General features: G+C 41.5%; 1 protein-coding gene across 2 annotated transcripts; it reads left to right on the forward strand.

Moving 5' to 3' along the window:
- The first annotated feature begins 3,011 nt into the window (after positions 1-3,011).
- LOC129098867 (uncharacterized) lies at positions 3,012-8,788 on the forward strand. 2 transcript variants are annotated; one of them, XM_054607989.1, is made up of 17 exons: positions 3,012-3,103; positions 3,290-3,396; positions 3,602-3,730; positions 3,848-3,893; positions 4,220-4,326; positions 4,530-4,658; positions 4,776-4,821; positions 4,940-4,981; positions 5,079-5,136; positions 5,246-5,329; positions 5,688-5,777; positions 5,895-5,966; positions 6,116-6,172; positions 6,304-6,366; positions 7,363-7,470; positions 7,739-7,838; positions 7,936-8,788. In XM_054607989.1, the coding sequence occupies exons 1-17, from the start codon at positions 3,043-3,045 to the stop codon at positions 7,990-7,992; spliced, it is 1,356 nt and encodes a 451-aa protein (XP_054463964.1). In that variant the 5' UTR covers positions 3,012-3,042; the 3' UTR covers positions 7,993-8,788. The 2 variants fall into 2 exon arrangements, with proteins under 2 accessions (XP_054463964.1, XP_054463965.1); XM_054607990.1 differs by having other exon boundaries at positions 7,381-7,470.
- The last annotated feature ends 6,270 nt before the right edge of the window (positions 8,789-15,058 follow it).

Here is a 15,058-nt window from a genome sequence, read left to right on the forward strand (position 1 = left end):
TTGTTTTCTGACAGAGATCCCTCTCAGGAGATTGAGCTGGAAAACAGATTAATAGAGGCTGTCCAAGTTGCTCTCTGATATTGCACAACATGTGCCTCAGCAGCATGTGAATAAAAGCTGCTGTGCATTAGCTTGTGCATTGCTTTGAGGCGGGTGTGTGTGTGTGTGTGTGTGTGTGTGTGTGTGTGTGTGTGTGTGGGTGTGGGTGTGTGGGTGTGGGTGTGGGTGTGTGTGGGTGTTATAGCTCACAATGTATATGATGCAACCCCACCGAGCCGTTGATCGAGGCAGAGGTTGGTCTGCTTGCAGAAATTGTCAAAATCTCTCTTGTTTGTCTCTGCGGACGAGAGGTGTTTTTGATTGGGATCTTTTATTTGATTCCTTTTATTAGACTTTCTCAGCAGGATCAGGTTGCCGTGCCCAGGCTAACCAAGCTCTGTAAAGGGGAGCTGTGGTTTTGGAAATGGGGGGGAGAGTTGGCCGCTATGGTAGGGGCTTTAATATGTGTGTATGAGGTGACGGTGGGGTGTGGGTGTGCATGTGCATGTTATTGTGTGGGGCCCTGTGACCTCATATACTTAACATATTCCCTGTACACCTCCACTCCTATCACTCATGAAGTAAATTCCTTTTGACTTGCTAATTCACTTTTACTAGCTCTTCATGTCTTTGGTATGTAAGTGCCATAGTGTTACCACATAGCATAATTTAATGTTCACGTATTACAGAGCTAAGCAGTGGTTGAGCTGGGAGAGAACCCAGATGGATGTGATAACTGTGTACATATTTCTCTTTATGGGATTAAGTATGTGTGTTGGTGTGCTTCCTTTGCTGCCAGTGTGTAGGTGTCCCCTTTGTGATATCTAAACTGTGCCACTGGGGCTTTCAGGCTTCATACTGAGCCGCCTGGACGGGCCAAAGTGTCTGGAACAGTCCCAGCACGATTTGCCCTTTTCTAAACTCACTTCTCCTTTGGTCTTGCATTCTGAATGAGGGATTATGCTTATTACCATTTAACTTGAAAGCAGCCCTGGCTCAAAGCTTCTGCTAGCCACGGTACAATCACTTCTTAGGTTGGGGTTCAGGGAAAATGCCATGTAATTGCCTGTGTGATTGCTCTCTGCTTTCATAATATAGCGTGAACATTTATTATCTAGGGGAAAAGTCTCAAATCCTCTCTGATAGGGTGCGAACATGATACTTTTTCCTTTAAAGGAGTCACTCCTTGGCCTGTTTATGCTGTTTTGGTTGCAGTCCACTTTCTACCCAGTGTGTTTAGAAACCGTTGTGGAGCTACGCAAACTGAAGCCAAGCAGGGTACCGACGGAGCAGCCAGAACTTTTGTTTCAGAGCCACTCAGGATTCTCAGGGTGTTGCTTTTCCTAAGCTTTGACTCCACAAACTCACACACTCTGAATGGTGCACCCAGTTTTTTGTTCTAAACCGGGGTTCATAATGGTTAATTGTACAAACTTTAAAGGGGGTTAATTTACCCCTGTCATTCTTCTTTTCAAATAACAAATCTTGGACATACCAGAGCCAAAACTCTACCTTTCAAGTTCTCAGAGTAGGCCTACTGCCCTCATCCACATGGACGGAGAATGAGGGATTGAGGGGGTGGAAGCAGCGAGACGAGGAGAGAGCTGTTTATCTCTCATCGGCGCTCTTATGAGCTGAACAAGAAGGGAAGAGTTGAGACAGATGGGGAGAGGACTCAAAAGCAGCAGAATTGTAATTATTTACCCGAAAAGTCCTGTTTAGACTGGCTGGGATTTGCTCCCTTTTTTTTTCAGAACTAGACGCGTGGTGTTTGTGGGAGTGTGGGCCGTGGGACATGCATGTTTCAGAGCTCTGTGTGTGTTTTCAGCCTGTCCTGCGTCATCGGCGCTCTCTGTTTATGCAGGGGCTCTGTGGATATGGAGAGGGACGGTGGGATATCCAACCCTCCCACTGTCACTTGATATCCATGGAAAATGGATCAGATGATTTGACAAGTCCACTTCCACTTGGCTTCCCACCAGGGGAGCTGAGCAAAGTCCATTTGCTCTCTCCCTCATGCGTGTTGTGAATATGTCATATTTAGTCAGTGCTTGGGTCTCGCCAAGAGGTGATGAAGTGATCAAGAATGACGCAAACTTTAAACTGGTTACTCACACCACATTGGCTAATAAGTAAATCTGCTTGGCCTCAATATCAATTCCCACATCTGAGCTAATGTGATGATTATGTTTAGGTTGGAAACTTGAGAGTGTGTTATTGGAGGTACTTTTTTTGCTTGCTACGCTGTTGGGACTATTGCAATGTAAGAGAGACAGGGGAGGGCAAAGGAGAGGCCGGGAGGGACAGAGAGGAAGCAGACAGAGTTGCAGAGATAGAGAGGGGCCCATATTGAGTGACACAGACCATGGTCTGTGTTTTCTCGGTGGACCAGGGAAGATGCAACGTAAATGAAGCGTAAATGAAGCGTGCTGCAGCGTGCTGCAGCATGGTGGCTTCTGCTTTACCCTTGCACTTTGTGTGTGTGTGTGTGTGTGTGTGTGTGTTTGTGATAGAGGCCTCTTTGAGTACTCTGTTCTCCCTCTGTTCTCTCATGGTTATAGTATACCAGGAGGACTGCCATCCTCTTTCCACGACCCACCTCCAAAGATAAGAGGAAATACGAGACACAAAAGTGAACATCGATGAATACAAATGCATCCACCTGATTTGGAAAAAAAACTTCCCACAATACAGAATCCGTGCTGTGCAGCAGGATATCCTTATCTAATGACTCAACTGTTTATTTTTCATTTTTAGTGTGGAATTAAAGCTCTGTGGGGATTTTGTGTCTCTTCTTATTGTTGTGAAGAGAGCAGTCCGTTCAATGTGTGTCTCTGTCCTGTAGGACAATGGCCTCCTCTTGTGTCTGGGTTGCAAAACTACAAAACCAGAAACTTCCAGAAACCAGAAGCAAAGTTGTGAGAGGTCCCACCTCCAGGAAGTACAACTTTTTCATACTCGTTCTTGACAGTTCTTGACGGTTCTTTTCATTCCTTCGACGAAATGACCCTTCTAAGTTGTCAAACTTGCCTGATTATGGTTCTCTGTATCGGCAATTCATTAGGTAAGAGGTAGAGCGTTTGTAAATATGTATTTCTCTTAGTTTTTTTGTGTTTTTCAATTTTTCATTCTTTACTTCCGGTAAACATGATTCTTGTTTCGGTTATGTTGACCTTGTCGCTTTTTCCAGATGTTTATAGAGAGCTGAAGTTTTGTTATTAATACACCGTACATCTGTATTTTCTCACAGAATGCCCTCAGACAAACACGTTCTGCAACGACATTCGCACTGCGGAGGGATTCCAGTTCTTACATCGGTGTCCAAAGGGCAGTGACATTTCCGTCCTCCATAAAGGGGTATTTCCATTTGCTTTTACACTGTGTAGTAATTTATAGTTTTGTTTTAAAAAGGTTCTATGGCCCTGTACTATCTGTGTTTGATGAAAAAATAGCGACGGACAGAGGGGGATGGGTAAAGAGGAAGTAAAAGATTGAGATTTACAATAACTCCATGACTGCCGTTAATCACACCAATCTCTTTTTTTTGTTACTTTACAAACAGACCGTGCTTGCTCTTGCTGTCCTTGGCAATCAGACGACAAGCCATTCGAAAGGAATGATAATCATAAGCAACAATTCAGTTGTTACAGGAGACTGTCGAGACCTGGAACTAAAATGCATAGTTCCTAAGGTGAGTCTCCTTCTATTTTAATAAGACTTCAAGGAATTGAATCAATTAAAGGCAGATCTTAAATGTGAATAATGAACTCTGCAATCCCATAATATAGACTTTGATTTTGCTTTTCAGGGAGAGGACCTTGTAGATGAGAGCTGTGTGGATTATAAAGTTACTGGTGAGGCAATGAGATGTTGTTTATAACTGATTTACTTTTGAATCTAACATTGCTGATCAGTTCTTTTCATTCCTTCGACAAAATGACCCATCTAAGTTCTCAAACTATCATATTTATGGTTTTCTGTATCGGCAATTCTGTATCAATAGGTAAGAGAGAGAGCGTTGTAAATATGTATTTTTCTTAGTTTTTTTCTGTTTTTCATTCTTTATTTCCTGTAAACATGATTCTTGTTTCGGTTATGTTGACCTTGTCGCTTTTTTCGGATGTTTATAGAGAGCTAAAGTTTTGTTATTAATACACCGTACATCTGTATTTTCTCACAGAATGCCTTCAGACAAACTGCTCCTGCAACGACATTCGCACTGCGGAGGGATTCCAGTTCTTACATCAGTGTCCAAAAGGCAGTGAGATTTCCGTGCTCCATAAAGGGGTATTTCCATTTGCTTTTACACTGTGTAGTAATTCATAGTTTTGTTTTAAAAAGGTTCTATGGTCCTGTACTATCTGTGTTTGATGAAAATAGCGAAGGACAGAGGGGGATGGGTAAAGAGGAAGTAAAAGATTGAGATTTACAATAACTCCATGACTGCCGTTAATCACACCAATCTCTTTTTTTTGTTACTTTACAAACAGACCGTGCTTGCTCTTGCTGTCCTTGGCAATCAGACGACAAGCCATTCGGAAGGAATGATAATCATAAGCAACAATTCAGTTGTTACAAGAGACTGTCGAGACCTGGAACTAAAATGCAAAGTTTCTAAGGTGAGTCTCCTTCTATTTTAATAAGACTTCAAGGAATTGAATCAATTAAAGGCAGATCTTAAATGTGAATTACGAACTCTGCAATCCCATAATATAGATTTTGATTTTGCTTTTCAGGGAAAGAAGCATATAAGAGATATATGTACAGATTATAAAGTTACTGGTGAGTCAATGACATGTTGTTTATAACTGATTAACTTTTGAATCTAACATTGCTGATCATTAATACATACATATGACATGTATGCATGATATATATGTCGCCTCTTTACCTTAAACAGAGATGCTGAATCCAGATTCAACAACATCACAGAACCTCATCAGTGAGTGGAAGTTTATACTGAGTGACATTGTGTTCTTATTCTAGGGCCTCACAATATTGTTGTTGATAACACGTTTGCATTTTTGTCTGTCCTCCAGTCGCTGTATCCGTCTGTGTTGGTCTGATAGTGAGCATTGGGGTGATTTGTTGGAAAAAGTGAGTTCAATTTTATTAGCATTAGATTTGACTGTTAATGTCATATACACATTTACTTACAGGGTCTTGCACATTTTCAGAAGTGTTTGTTGTATGTTTCTTATGTCAGGAAGCAAGTTGCATCTATAGTATCCAGGTTTTTACGAAACCTACGGATTTCAGAGAGGGAGACGGAAAGGACCGAACCAACTAGGTCAGTCTTTTTCAAGAACATTTCACCTGGCATTGCTGCACACATGAATACACTTCTGTCATAAAATCCTCCTCGATGCATATCCACATCAATGTATAATACAATTATTTTGCCCGCCGTGAGTTGCTCTAGACAAAAGGTGAATTAGAAACAAGTAATTTAGAATAATTATTTTAATCCATTCATGGCTTAACATTATGCTTACTCACATATAGTGGAGATTTTCAGTGTTCTTGAACATAATTTCATGTTTGAATGTCCTTTTAAGCCCCCCTAAAGGCCGTGAAGTCCAAGAGTTGGCAGGAGCTACTTTCAGTGGCGTTAAATCCAGTCTCATCTCTTTTCTTTGTCATTGTAGGCTGAGTGAAATATCTGCCACTGAGCCACGTGGAAGTGGTGACAATGACATCGACCAGGTTAACACACTTGAAAGTGTGCATGTTAACAGGTTAGGCTGCCCCGTTAAAAATAAAAACATGTTTGTTGAAACCGTCAAAGTGTTTTTTAAAATAGCAACTGGAAGTCTAGACTGTAATCTGCTCAACGCTACCTTTTGTCTCCATAGTAATGATCCTACGGCTGATGGCAAGGCTGCTCAATCCTTTGGTCTGGACCACAACTCGAACAAGGTTGAAAAGTGAGAATGAAAGCTGTTTCCTTTTGCTTGTTCCTGTAGCTCATCTTCCTTTGAGGATTTGGGTGAAGTGTCCCTTTAACTGGGCAGGTAGTGAATTAAATATCTCAGAGGAGATTCAGAGCCGTTCTTATCTAGTCTTTGTTTTGCAGTGGAGACGTAATTGCCCCTGATGGTAACTGGGACTCCAATCATCCAGCCGAGAACAGGTAAGCTTTTGGTGCTAGATGGATTGTCAGTGTGTTTTGTTATTTTAATTTTTTTTTTTTTTTTTTTTTTTTTTTTTGTTATAAGTTAATCAGCACACTTCTTTAATAACTATTGTGTTTGTCTGCCTCAGGAGCTTGAGGGACGATCCAGGAGGAAGTCCAGTGAATGACGACAATGGAAAAGCCAAAGTTGGGTAAGAATGTAGTTCCCCAATTATAAAATCATATAGAGTGGAAGAGATTTCATTTTTTTTGTTTCCCTTTTTGCACACTTTTTTGACTTTTTTTAAGAGTGTTTGAGGTGATAATATGTCCTACTGAAGATGTATATAATGTATAGCCTCCAAGAGGTTAATCTCTTCTTGTTAGTAGCGGAGTATGAAATATTTATTAACTGGTCAGCATTTTACAGCAACACACAGGTTAAGTTAACTTTTGTTAAGGATGTTTGCAATATGATGAAAATAAAAAACAATAAAGAAAATATAATGAAAGCTAGAACCAGGATATGCAAATTATCATTGTACAGATTAGTTAAAAATGAGCAGCATTTGTAAAAAGAAAATACAGAGCAAAAGAAGAGTATTTAAATGCTTTAAACAGCATGCCAACATGCATACATACCCGAACTCAACAAGATACCAGAACTAAGGGCTGCATTTTCGTATCCTATAGCTGAAAGATAGAACTATTATTTCCTAAATCTTTGAGTTAAAGTGTATCCAAAATCAAGTCGTCATCCTGGGGCTTCACCCAATATCAGCTGGAGCCGATCCCAGCAGACATTGGGCGAAGGCAGGGAACATCCTGGACAGGTTCATTATGACATATAAACAGATAACCATTCACGCTCACATCCAAACCTACTTTAGAGTCATCATTTAATCTAAGCTGCAAGTCTTTGTACTGTGGGAGGAAGCCAGGAACCAGAGGAGAACCCGTAGAGAACCCACAATCTTGCTGTGAGGCGACAGTGCTAACCACAACACCACTTTGCAGCTCCATAAATTTATGTCAAATCAAAAACAATTTTTTTTTTGTTTTGTACCTTGGACAATTTGATATGCCATAGATTGATGTCAAATCAAATTGTCCAAGGTATAGAAAATATGCAAGGGTAGTGAAAAAAAAAAGACATAATGAGCTGAAGTACTCACCCTAAGGTTTTTTTTATGCCCATCTGTTAACAGCTGTGAATTCTTCTCCAGGATCGGAGAAATGCACAGTGGAGGGACTGATGTTGATCCCGGAGCCGAAGATCATGGGAATGAAGAACAACCGCTGCTGCTGAGTCAGCGGTGAGACTGCCTCTTGTTTTCTGTCAGTCATAGCTGTGCCCAAAGAGAAATCCCTGTCGCTTTCCAATTTCCAGTTTCACTCATACCTTGTTTCATTTTCCCTGTTGCTGTTGTTTGGACAGCTGTCAGGAGTAACTTTATGAACTGCACCCCCCCAAATCTGACTTCAGAACTTGTCTGACGTCTGCTCGGAGAGCGAGCATTAACCAGGCTTTGCTGTTTTTGTGCAGAGGCTCATGTCTCCATTCCTTGTTGTTTCTGTCTCCAGAGCTGCCAGCCAAGGTTTTGACATGACAGCTAAAGCCGGAGCTTTGGTGGACAAGCCCGGCTTTGACCCAGACCAGGTCAGCAGGTACTCTACTGTACCAGTAAGTCGGAAGCTTTTTCTCTATGCTTTATTATATATTTTCCGCGAAAATGCTCTTTATGTTTTCTGATTTGGCAATTGTTTTGTTTGCTTTACAGGGGGCTGACGTGGAGTCAACGCCCGACATGAAGAACTGCAGTATGAATAAATACTGATTAAATAAATAGATTTATATAGAATAAATACATGATAATAATAACAATAATTATAATAAGTATCCTTACAACCAGGGTATGTGGTGCATTTACTGGCAAGTCCTTTGAGGTCAACCTTTGTTTAAATAATAAGTTTTATCCCATGACGCTTTGCTCTCTTGATGAGCATGCTGTCTTTTTTTCACATAACAGACGATATATTCTCTACAAGCCCTATGAGCCGAAGTGTTCTATGGTCACAAAATATTTAAATCATCCCAATGACATTTTTCTTCAGAAAAATGAGACAATCCCAGTGGAAACTGGTGTCATCTACGCGTCAATTTCAGTTTATTCATTGACACGTGATCAGTCAATCAGACGGATTAGAATATTGAACATGAGTTACAAGAAAAAACATTGGGGGGGTTTGTTGAGAATATATAAGTACATGACTTGACCAAAGGATGGGTGGACCAGTCAGATAAAGTACCACATACATATATATATATTCTTATACTTGTACAGGTATACTATGAATACATGTTTATGTATTTATGATAACATAAATACATATATATATGTTTAGTTCATTACAATGTATGCTTTGAATGAGACACTGCATAATGTAAATGCAGCATATTTTGTTTGCTTTTTCTTTGAAATTTGTTGATTTTTATTTCATATTTATCCAATCAGTTATAAGAAAGCCTTCAATTACTCATATTTCCTGCATAATCTAGCAACATATTTAATCTTATCACCTGAATCACGACATCCTTTTTTTTCATATTTGTGAATTCAGAGACATATAATCTGTATTTTTGTTTTCTTGCTCCTGATATCAGTTGCATTGCTTTTGCTTTTTAGTTGATCAATTTGTATGAAATTAATTATATTAATAAATACAGTATGTATATTACTCAATTCTTGTCATGAATTTGAAATAAATTGTTTAATCCATCTTGGATGTCACTGCCTGCTCATTTCTACCTTGGTTTCTGGACTGAGAGAAACCCAGCAGCTGGAGTTTCATCTTTTTACCACATGGGGGCAGTAAATAGTCATGATTCCTGCTGCACTGAGGCACATTAACAACATAATTACACCTCTTATTACTTTTTTTGATTGACGCAAACACATTTTTATGCGTAGTTATTCCTGATAGCAATAGCCTCAAAATTCCTAATTTTACTTTCACCCATAAATCATATAAATATACCTACTGTATTTATATGAACAAACACTATGGGTGGGGCTAAAATGCTTTTGTTTCAATAAATGAAGACCTCCTTATAGTTGTAATTCGCTCCTAGTGGATTATTGAGTGAGGAGTTATGCGATCGGTGTGTATGGTTCATATGATGTCTGTATTTTCTAGTATAGCGCTCTGATTTATTAATATACCAATAAAGGAACGGTAATTACATTACACATCGCTTGGTAGTTTAAGTGTTTATAAACCTATGTTACAGTACTTAAAAGATTTGTTGCCCCTGTGGCTTGATGTATGGCTGTAATTACAGTTACACACAAACACGGGTTCAGGCTGAATTTAATACTCTCTTCTCTCTATCTCTTGGGATCTGCTGAGAGTTGTTGTTAGTCAATGTCTCATTCTATTTAAAGCTTCCCTAAATGTGCAATGACCTTGAAAAAGACCCCTTTTTACCTCAGATGGACCGAGTACCAAAAGGAGAAGTGTGTCATGGTGGTTGGAGGTGCTTTTGTTGCTCGTGTTTTGTATGTCGGCGTGTGAAAGCGTTACAGTACTACCAATGGAAAGAGGGTGATTGAATGGTCAACACCTCGGAGCCTCCCCCTCTCAGGGAGTTTCACCGAGGGGCCGTGAGCGAGTCATGCGCTGGGCAAATGGGCGGATGGCTCTTCAGAACGTCGCCATACATGTACGGCGAAACAGTGTTGACATGGGCGGAGAAAAAGAACATGATATAGGCTGTAATTATGGATGAATCCTGTATGCTCTGATGCACATAATAATTAGATATTTGCTAATTAGTTACCAATCACACTCAGTCAAGGAAACAGAACTCAATGGGAGCTAAACACTGATCACACCACATCAGGCGTAAGAAGGCTTTAGGGAAGCCTAGATGGGCTACAATAACCCAGACACTTATCTGTGTTATCCCTAACTGATCTCTCGTTGATCACAATGTTTATGCTTCCTCTGGAGTGTACTAAAGGTCGCCTACAGTTCTGTGCTGCTGTGGCTTAACGGACAGCTGCAAGCAAACGGTGCTGCATTCAGAAGTCGGTAAGCTGCACTCGCACGGCAGTTATTAAAAGATTACATCGGGGGGATCACACCACGCTGTATGATTAATTAACCTTGACTGATGATTTGTTAAGAGGAATCCAGCTGAGCAAGTATGCCCACAGGTCTGCATGTACATACAGATGCATGTGAGAGGGTTGAAGGCATCGAATGTAGTCGGTCACAGTAATACTGAGTCATGGTGAAACAAAGCCTCTGCCTTCTCCAAATTAGTATGGGACACATCCTCTCGTCCTCCCCGGTGCGTAGAGCTCTTACTAGTCGCTGTCCAAACACTAAAAGTGTGGTTGGGTTTTGTCTCCCTTTACTGTCATCGCTGCACATCTCTGAATTCTTTGTTTAGTATGCTTTAGACCAGTATTTGGCAGAATCATCATCCAAACCACCAGGTCAAATCTGCATATGCATACAGTTTGTGGTTCAAAGGGGAGCTGACACAGGAAGGGGCTCAGTTGCTTGGCTTCAGTCCCCTGCTTCCCATGGTACAGAGATGAGCAGCACAGTGCTGCCGTAACCTGCAGTACAGCCCATGAATAAAACATAGCCACTGTATTAGTGCTTAAAGACGTCTTTTCATTTCCAGTTTGAATCATGAGGAAGGTATATTGAAGTTTATACGCATATGGCACGGCGAAAGATTCATTTTGGAATCATTTCTGTGGGCTGTTATGCTTTTACCACATTGCCACATGCATAAGCACACAATCAATTGTGCTGCACATAGGCGTACAACCACACACAACAGTTGAGCCATTTAAGATGTTCCCAGAGAAATCCTGAAGCACGAACAGTGTATATTTTCAATAGTTTTTTATTAATATGTGCTGATACAAGGTCGCTCTGACCCGCGATGACGCAAACACTCACAGAAAATCATCCCCCTTTGGCCCAGACAGCTGTCAAAGCAACGATAGTGAGAAAATAAATCCAAAAAAAGAAGCAATTAACCTTATTCCTCAAAGAAAAAAAGAAACAAAATCAAGGTTTTATATTAACCCTCAGTTTACAAATGTCTCAGTGGTACATGATAAATTATGTATTTCATAGAAAAGTCACAGAAAGCTGTGGAAATGCTGCTAGATGTAGAACCCCACATGACACAATATCAGCACTCGTTGTTTCTACCAATACTTACAGCCTGTTATCTAAAACCACCATTCCAGGGATGTCCAATACTGTCCAGGTTCTACTGTACTGGGCTAATTAATACAGCCCTTAGCTGATACACCTAGCCATCTATTCTGCCTCTGATGATGGACACAGATCGCCTCGGGGCAGCATTTCCTGGCTCTGTCGCCATGGACGATCATGAGATGGAGATCACTACAGCCAAGGACAGGCACATGCAGGCACAGTTCTGCTCCTCCACGCTCTCAGAGACGGTGCACTTGGCGGAGGAAAGGAAAAAAAAACCATGCGTACAGATTCAGCCTGCTCCTGCTGAATGTGAATATACGTTAACAATAAAAGCAGCAGATGCGTGTCTTTCTCCAAGTCTGTTTATAAAACTACCTACCCCGACTATGAGGATACTATACGTCTGTGTGACAAAAGATATGTTTGTTTTGGTTTTGGGGACTTTGGGGGTCTCTATGTAGAGGGTGCCTCACAGGTTTTTGGAGAAGCCCGTCCTACAGAAAAAGCCCCTCAGATGTTGGTCCCACCCTGTGCATCAAAGGTGTCCTGAATTGCTGGCACAGCACCATGGATACATATTCAACACGTAAAGAGAAACAGCACAGTCCTCATCGATGGGTTTTATGCCACACCCCTATATATTCTTAAAACGACTCTATAAGTATTCAGCAGTCATGTGGACACATTACAACGGACCATTAACAAAATAGTACTACTTTATCATTGTTTACATTTTTCTTTTTTAATAATCTGTATAGGAAAATTTGTAAGCTCTCTAAAAAAATCTCGCTTTAATCATCTGATACGGCAGTGGAATCGTTTTCACATTTTATTTAAGGAAGCATCCATTAGACGAAAACAACAATCATCTGACAGAGATCTGACATGCCGGCTTGATCAATTTCAAACAATGAAGTGATGACCTCTGGACTGCAAACCATCAACAGAAAGCCCTGCACTGCCTCACTGCAAACTGCCCCCCCCCCCTCACTCACCATCCTCATTCTCTATAACTCCCCTATGGCTATGAATCTGTGACATCTCTGCTGATGTTGTCCTCGCTCGGTCTCCTCTCGAGCCAGCCTTTGCACACAATAATGACCTCCTCTGCTGCTGTTGAACTCACACACAAACTGCACTCCTGGTGTGATATGGGCCACACAAATCACTGAAAAAAAAAAAAAAAAAAAAAAAAAAAAAAAGGTCTGTGTGTGGAGGGGTCAACTGTGAGTAAACGGAAAAAGCCTGCTGGGACCTCTGCCGTCTAATGATAGACTGAACGATGCCACAGCTCACTCTCCACTGACACTAAGCTGCAGGGGTGAGACAGCAGTGTGTCAAAGGTTGGGCGTCCCACCTTTTTAAACAACTTCCCACCAAACCACTGGAGCACGTGCATGAGAGGCTTGCTACCGGCATCCAAGCGAGGAGTTTTGTCAAACACTTGCCGGCAGAGACAGGGAAAAAGAGAGTAGAAAAATAGAGCGAGGGCAAGTTCACTGCAGTAAATTAGCACCCACTGTGTTATTATTGTAATCACAGGTTTGGAGGGCTATGAATGGTGGAGAAACTCCCGTTGTGTGAGCCCCCATCCAGCAGCACGGGCTGCAGACCATCTATAATCACTATCATTTACCACAGTACAGCACTCCTCTGTTTATTGAGATATTAATCTGGGATAAACAAAGCTTTTGACAAAACAAATTAACACTCTCAAAGAAGTGCTGCGCTAATGGAGTCCATTGAGATTGATATTAAAATGTGGATGAGATGCGGGGGAGAGGGAGGAAAAGAAAAGGAGTAAAGAGGTGCTGGAAAAAATAAATAAATAAAGAGAAGCAGGCCCAAGGTGACGCACATTCCTCCTCTCGAGGGGGAGTGCCTGTCTAAACAATGTCTCTCCCCCCGGGGCGCGTCCCAGCTGAGCAGTAGAGATCCGCATCAGCACATTATGTCAAATACAATGAGGGAGGGATGGAGCTAATGATGATGCTGATGAGAATGATGGGTATAAAGACGATGATGGCCGTCTTGTGTTTCCCATTAACACTTCCGCCCTGGAGTGAATTGTTTCATCTTCAGTCCTGCTTGTTAAAATACATTCAGTTGTCCTCAGTTGACCAGCGAGTGCTGCCTCAACTGACCCGAGCCACGAGTTCCACGCTTCACAAGGTCCAGCACTGCAGCAGAGCAGAACACATGTGCATATTGTCTTTTCATTTGTAAACGCGGACAGCTCCCAGGTTCAGCTGCGAATCCAAGTCGTGTACCATCAAAGCAGTATTGCACACGTCTCCCCCCCCCATGGCTCAGGTGAAGATACTAGGGCCGTCTCTTCCGAGCCTCACCGCGCTCCGCAGGCCATACAGTGTTACTTGCACAAGTGATTTGAATAACAAGAATAAATGGAGGCAAATCCTTGTAATCCCCCCCTTATCTGTCTTTAACCCCCTCTCTCTTTCAGCCCCAGGAGCCGGAGCTAAAAGCTGTCCTTTGGGTTCCCTCAGAAGTGGGACAGCCAGGCCCCTATCCAAATGTCACACTGCTGCGGATGCATCTATTTTCTGCTCACGTTCCGTCCACACATCACACCCTCTCGCTTAGCGCAGGTTAACGATGCAGACAGTAAAAAAAAGAAAAAGACAAAAAAACAATAGCATGAATAAATCAATGTGAATAAATATTCCCCAAAACATACAAAAAAATGATAAATAAACCATAGCAAATACCTATAAATACAGCGTATAGAAGGCAAACTCTCAAAACAAAGTTCTTTTTTTAAAGGTCAGACAGATTTCAGCTGGATGAAAGGAGCCTCGTGAGCGTCTCTCTCTTGACAGCTAATTTCTCAAATGTATCGCTTGCATAAGGTGGCATATTGGAAACATGTTCCTCCCGATCAGTCAACCCTGCTTGTCATTTTCATGGTATATGGTTATCATACGTCGTCCCGAGGCGGGCTGATTTCTCCTGTCCTCCTTGTAGCTAAACGCCACGGCAAGAGCAACTTCCATTTGAGGCGGAGAAGTGTGGCAGCTCTCTCAGATGTAACCCCCCCCCCCCTTTTTGTCTGATGAGCATTCAAGTCTTGTCACACACAAAAAAAACAACTTTAAAAAGTGCGTGCACATACAAAAGTCTGGTGCACGGCTCGCACACACCGGGCACTTAACACACACAAGTAGGCATTCAGACACATTCAAACTTATACACATGCACACAGGAAATTGATGAATTGTCACATTAGGCTCTGGATTGATGCTGAATCTATCCTTAAGAAACAGCAAAATGCAATATTCTGTCATAGCAAAACAAACGTTATTATCATACATGCTGAAAACCCATGTTGTTAAAAAGTATGTAGTCTGGTTATATCTTCCAAATAATACAAGAACAAACCGAATCCCTTAGTGGATGCTGTCGATCACCCACAATGCTTTACTGTGCCTGTGAGGCACACTATGACATTTGACGACATCTATGTTGCCTCGCACTTCCCGCCTCCCCCCCCACCTCGCTGCCTTCGGCAATTCCACCCGGGGAATGTCAAAGGTCAAACATTAACAACATGTAACGGATTATATCACATAGAAATTGTGCCGGGATATTTTTTTGTTGTTCCGTTTTTCATTTGTATAAATAAAATCTACT

This window comes from Anoplopoma fimbria, chromosome 11 (assembly GCF_027596085.1).
Source record: "Anoplopoma fimbria isolate UVic2021 breed Golden Eagle Sablefish chromosome 11, Afim_UVic_2022, whole genome shotgun sequence".
NCBI classification, from domain to species: domain Eukaryota; kingdom Metazoa; phylum Chordata; class Actinopteri; order Perciformes; family Anoplopomatidae; genus Anoplopoma; species Anoplopoma fimbria.

Coding starts and splice junctions, on each gene's coding strand:
- LOC129098867 (XM_054607989.1), top strand. CDS start 3,043: ATGACCCTTCTAAGTTGTCAAACTTGCCTGATTATGGTTCTCTGTATC. Junction 3,397..3,601: donor TTTCCGTCCTCCATAAAGGG/GTATTTCCATTT, acceptor CTTTACAAACAG/ACCGTGCTTGCTCTTGCTGT. Junction 5,330..5,687: donor GAAAGGACCGAACCAACTAG/GTCAGTCTTTTT, acceptor TTGTCATTGTAG/GCTGAGTGAAATATCTGCCA.